This window comes from Lolium rigidum, chromosome 3 (genome assembly GCF_022539505.1).
Source record: "Lolium rigidum isolate FL_2022 chromosome 3, APGP_CSIRO_Lrig_0.1, whole genome shotgun sequence".
NCBI lineage: Eukaryota > Viridiplantae > Streptophyta > Magnoliopsida > Poales > Poaceae > Lolium > Lolium rigidum.
The window spans coordinates 156072802-156078477 of record NC_061510.1 but is presented as its reverse complement, the minus strand read 5'-3'; the positions used below and the strand labels follow the sequence as shown (position 1 = coordinate 156078477).

Here is a 5676-nt window from a genome sequence, read left to right as displayed (position 1 = left end):
CGCAAAAGGCCCGGTTCGCTCCAGCTTGCCTCGTGTTCAGCAAATGATCGATCTTTGCCAAAAAAAAATTTTGATATGTTTGTTCCTATTTGCTCGTGAGTTGTGCTTGTAACCATGAGACACAGGACATGTGAGACGACCAGCGACTGCGATGGTGTGCCCTACCATGGGAAACTAGGGGGAAATTCGTAATAAAGCATCGCCAATATCTCATTTATTAATTCATTTTTTCTGCATCTATGGTGTATGGACCATTATTTATTAATCGCATGATATTTATCCAAATATATGCCATATATTTGTGATTCTTCATACACTGATGTGAACTTTTCCGGTTTGCGGTGTGCCTTGGCTTTGATAAAAACCTAGCTCCCCCATTGATCGGGGGAAGGGGATATTCATCTCTTGCTCCTAAACGTGTTTATTTACAATACGGGTAGCATAAGACCAAGATTCTCCGTGACTCGTGAGATAAGTTATGCAGAACTACAATGCTAACGGGTATTTCCATAGGGCTAGGACGTTGGTGAAGATCGGAGTTTTTCATGAATGTACATAAACAGTTTTTGATAATATTTTCCTTTTTTCTGGCGTAATTCTTACTCTACATGGATTTTCTAAAATTTTGCATACAAATAACTCCAATATTCATTATTTCTTATTTAGTCTAAAAATTTCAAAATTTATTATTTCTTCCTGGAAAGTATGTGTTTTCCAAAATTCTACTAAAATTTTGTTTCTCCTTTCCCTTGTGACTAGACTACTATTTGCGTGAAACTACACCTAGGCAAAACTTGATTGGTCCAGTCTTTGGGTTGGACCTGAAAAAGGTTGGTGCTAAAAAGTTAAGCACGAACATGGCCGGGTCTGACTATCGGGCCTGAACCTGGCCCAAACAAGCCAAAGCGTGCCCCGGCTCAGTAGGCTTGGCCCGATCCTTACATAAATTGTGCGGAATGCAAGACCAAGCCCGTCATGGGCTGACGTTTAGGCTCAAAATGCCCGTGCCTGGACCGACATGCAAGCCTGGCCTGTCCTGGACCATCCGGGTCGGGCTGCCCATGCCTAGCTATACGTGAAATCACCACATCATAATTCAAGATCGGAGTGCAATAGTTTGGCAAGCAAAGTTTAAATGGCATTAAGAATTCGGAACCAAAATTGTCCGGTGTTTGACTAAACTATGTCGATTGTTGTTGGAGGACACAAAGTGTACACTTTGGTAGCAAAAAATGCTAACAATAAATTAGAAGGAAAGAAACAACGGAGCATATGTACCCCGAAGCCGAATTGAAATTCTGAGAAAACACTTTGTTTCCAATCCAATAATGTTCTCCAAAAACACGTACATGCTCCAATTAAAATGTGGAAAGTATGATTGGATGATCGTCAATGTCAGGGTGCGGAATATCATCGGCAGAACTGCAGATAAATTAACTGAAAATGTATTATATTCATCACATTTCCACAGTACAAAGGGGCTAACACTAATTACAAGACCTCGTGATCAGGGGAGGATAATAGAACCCTTGAGAAGCGAGGCTCTCGGAACAGCAGCAAACAAACAAAAAATAAAGATACAGGGAATCGGAAGAAAGAACAAAAATGTCCTACAAGTAAGAAAATAATGAAGATACACAAACTCCTCTTCCGCCTTTCGCTACCACCGAGCAGTTGAGAAAGACCACGAGAGCAACTGCCGAGTTAGATAATGTCACTTCTTCCCTTCTCAGAGGATCTGAGCTACCTCTTGGAGATGACCAACTCACGCAGCAAGTCCTTGACTTCGTCCGGGTCGCGGAGGGAGAAGGAGGCGAGGGTGTCCTTGGGGAACCTGGTGACGAGGATGCCGGCGCCCTGGCCCCTGCTCCGCAGCACCTTGAACGCATCCTCGTCGGTGCGGTCGTCGCCGATGTAGATGGGGAAGACGTCGGTGCGGTCCGCGAAGCCGAGCGCGCCGAGGAGGAACTCGAGCGCCCTGCCCTTGTCCCACTTGATGACAGGGCGGATCTCCAGCACCTTCCGCCCCTGCGTCAGCCGCAGCCTCGGGTACTCCCGGAGCACCGACCGGACCTGCTCCGCCAGTGTGCCCCATGTCTGTACAACAACAAGGACGAACAGAATCAGATCCTGTCCCCATTCCTGGCACGTGCGTAAATTTGTGTTTTTAATGAATTTTTACCTTCTCGTCAACGCAGCGGAAGTGGACGGACAAGCAGAACTTGTTGTTCTCCACCATGGCGCCAGGGATGGCGGCCATCTTCTCCACCAGAAGGTCGTGGACCTCGCCGATCATCGGCAGGAACTCGCTCGCCGGCTGGCACAGCACTGACCTCGTATGCTCCCCCTGCAAGAAACTCAACCGTCAAACGAGTCCTTTTCAGGAGAAATCTCGTGGCATGTGAGCCAAAGATTATACTACTAGAAAAACAATGACGAAATTAGGGTTCTTAATATATGCGTAGAGGGTGGAAAAAGAAAGAGAGATGCGATGTTGACAAGCTAGAGTAGTGTTAACCGACCTTGCTGGGCGTGTTGAGGTGGTGGTTGGAGTCTGCGGTGGGGCCTTGGATGTCCATTCCATGGCTCCCGGCGTAGTACAGCTCCGCCAGCCTCACGAAGTTGAACACCTGCAAGTTCACCGGCCATGAGTTTCGCCACTAACATCGCCATCAGAACCACACAAGCAGCAACAGGGACGGCGGAAATATAAAAAGGAAGTCCATCTCCTGCGGCATAGCCGGTCAACCAATGGCAGCGAAGCTCCTGCCAAACAAGTGGAGGAGCTTCTAGTCTAGTTCTAGCCTAGAACTTCTAGGCTGCTACTCGATTTATCAATGAATGGGGAGCTCGTGAGCGGACGACGCATGCGACGAATGTAGTACCTTGTCTCTGCCCCGGCCGCTCACGATCGCCGTCGGGAAGTGCTCTGCCACGCTGCGCACCGCCTCCCTCATCTGTGTGTACCGGAAGGGAGGGAGGAGTTAATTAAGCACAGGTTGCAAAGAAAGAAACGATAGGAGCAGAGCTTGCTCTGCTTTTCGAACTCCCTTACCTCGTCGGTCATCACGGCGCTGTCGGGGTCCTCCACGATCGGAGACAGCGTGCCGTCGTAGTCCAGGAACATCACGATCTGTTTCCCGCTCGCCGCCGCCGCCAGCGACTCGAACTCGCCCAATGCCGACGGGTGCTTCTCCTGCATACGGAATATACGCACAAACCAGTAAGGACACATGTTGATTTCAGAGCAGCCACCCATGGCGGGGACGCAAGACCAAGAAGATCGAGATGTCGCGAACTCGTACCATCCAGTCATCCTGCTCCGCGTCTGCAGCTGCGGCGACCCTTGGCGCCACGAGCTTGTACCGCGGCGAGGAGGCTTTCATGGAGTCGAGCCACGACCCCATCATGGCCGCGCCGAGGTCGATCTGCCCGGCCAGCATCTTGCACGAGTCACCGGTCCTCGGCGGCGGGAACGAGAAATGCCGCCCGGTCGCCACGCCCACGACGGTGTCCTCGGGTACAACCACCACGCCGTGCTTCGTCATGGCCAGTGTTCCTTGACAGGAGCAAATAAAGTCCGATCAACCGACCAAACTCACAATCACGAGCAGGTTGAGGTAGCACTATTTTCCCTGATGGGGATTTGGGAGTTGAAACTTGAAAGAGATGATGGTTGGGGAATGGAGGGATGCGGGGGAGATGGTTCTGCTTGTTTGTGCAGTCTGTGTGTGGAGTTTGGGGTGGTGGAGGAGGTATTTATAGGTGTTAGCGGAGGTGATGTGTGCCTTTCTCTTTTTTGTATTTATTTTTCCGTCTAAATGATATGGTACTTTTCTTCTCCACTGGGTCTGGGTGGTTGGGAGCTTCAGAAAATTACAACATGTAAGTGTCTAGATTTTGTTTTGCGGCATGGAGGTGGCTCTTTTGCTTCTTTTATTTCGACATAGCGTCTCTCTATGCTGGAGACTTTTGGGTTTGTGCAACAAGTAGAACTAGATGATTCCCCGCGCGTTGCTGCGGAAATTCATAGCGCATACATTAGCAATGCTACAAATGTCATGAGAAATATGTTTATTTGGAATAATAACATAACACTGACATACTATTATATTAAATACATATTGAACCACGTTGCTCAAATTTCGGAGCTGAACAAAAGTAGTTAAACTTAGTGTCAATGAAAAGTATTACTAACACCGGAAATTCAATTCGGCTCCCGGGTGCGTATGCTCCCTCTACCAAAAAAATATATTTCGAAATGTCAAAAAATTTGGATAAAAAAATCTACATGTACATCTCCATAATGTATGAGCATTCGCTAAATTTCACAAAAAACCAATATTTTTTGTGGTCTATGTAAAAAGGAGAAACTTTATCTTGTGAAAAGCATTATTTTTAGCACTGAATTTTGTCTTTTTTACACACGTCACATGATAAGTCGATTTTTTATGAAACGACTTTGTGAGCGCGTAGCACGTGAAGATGTACGTACAAATTTTTTGTTTCAATTTTTTTGAAATTTAAAATGTACATGAGATGCATTTCAAAATATAGGGAGCATATGCACCCATGTTCCAAAACACTACTAACACTTGGTACAGAGATAACCTTGAATAAGTTCACGTGTCCTAGCTAATGTTAGAAACATTGTGTAGCAAAGCTGTGGATATTTACAAAATACAACCAAACATGCTATCATCCAAGCATGTAAGATCAGATTGCAATTAAATAGCAAGAAGGTTTAGATTTTGAGAAAAAAATGAGAAAGAGTGTGCCTGGTAGACTGAACTACTATCTAGAAAAAAAAGACAGTATTGTACATAAAAAGGGGATCGAAAAGCCTCAGTTTGCAAAAAAAAAAAAAAAAGGAATGATGGGCATAGAGACATGCCCTGTTCTTGCTGGTCCTGCTGCTCTACCTATGTAGGAAAGCATGTGATTTTGGATATAATACTGGTCAACATACATTCAACATGAGTATCAGCTGCACGTCTTGCTTGATGCCGGTTATCAAGATTGCAGCATTTTCGAAGACCAAATGTTGCAGCCATACATAAAGAAGAGGGCAACAAATTAATCATGTACTTAGCTAACATGTATTTATAATTGTACCAAAAACTTGATGAGATGATAGTATAGATTAAATGAGTTGATGTTTCTGATTTTTCCGACCAAAGGACGTATATATCTTGGATGGTAAAAACTGGAAAAGAAGCTTTCAGCAAATATTGTATTTAGATAAAACATCATATGTTAGAAACATAAATGAAATCTTCAGTGCTACATGACAATGTCGCGTACCTCTACCTTACCAGAATTCCAAGGGCTGTACAACTTGTATATCCAGTCGTGCAAACTGGAATACTTTATCAAGTCTGTAGCCATTAGATGAAGAAAAAATGGACATATATTTTATATTGGGAGATTTTTAAGAATATGAATTCAGAGAGCCACAAATATGGGAGATACCGATGTAGCGCACCAGGGAGGATCTATCGTCTCTACCTTTATCACATATGAGCTTTTTCAAGCATCTTGCAATCAAACTCTACATGCTGGAAAAACAAAGTCAGCCAAAAGAGGGGAAACAAAGAAAAACTAAATCAATAAAAAACATCGGGAGCTGATGCTAGGCTGTGAATAACAATGGATGCAATCTGCAATACAAGACAG

General features: G+C 45.0%; 1 protein-coding gene across 1 annotated transcript; it reads right to left on the bottom strand.

The window, feature by feature from the left end:
• Window positions 1-1433: 1433 nt before the first annotated feature.
• On the bottom strand, window positions 1434-2957 carry LOC124698470 (probable trehalose-phosphate phosphatase 9). Its single transcript, XM_047230954.1, has 4 exons — window positions 2886-2957; window positions 2523-2630; window positions 2183-2347; window positions 1434-2097 (listed from the first exon to the last, which is right to left on the bottom strand). The coding sequence occupies exons 1-4, from the start codon at window positions 2955-2957 to the stop codon at window positions 1744-1746; spliced, it is 699 nt and encodes a 232-aa protein (XP_047086910.1). The 3' UTR covers window positions 1434-1743.
• Window positions 2958-5676: the final 2719 nt, after the last annotated feature.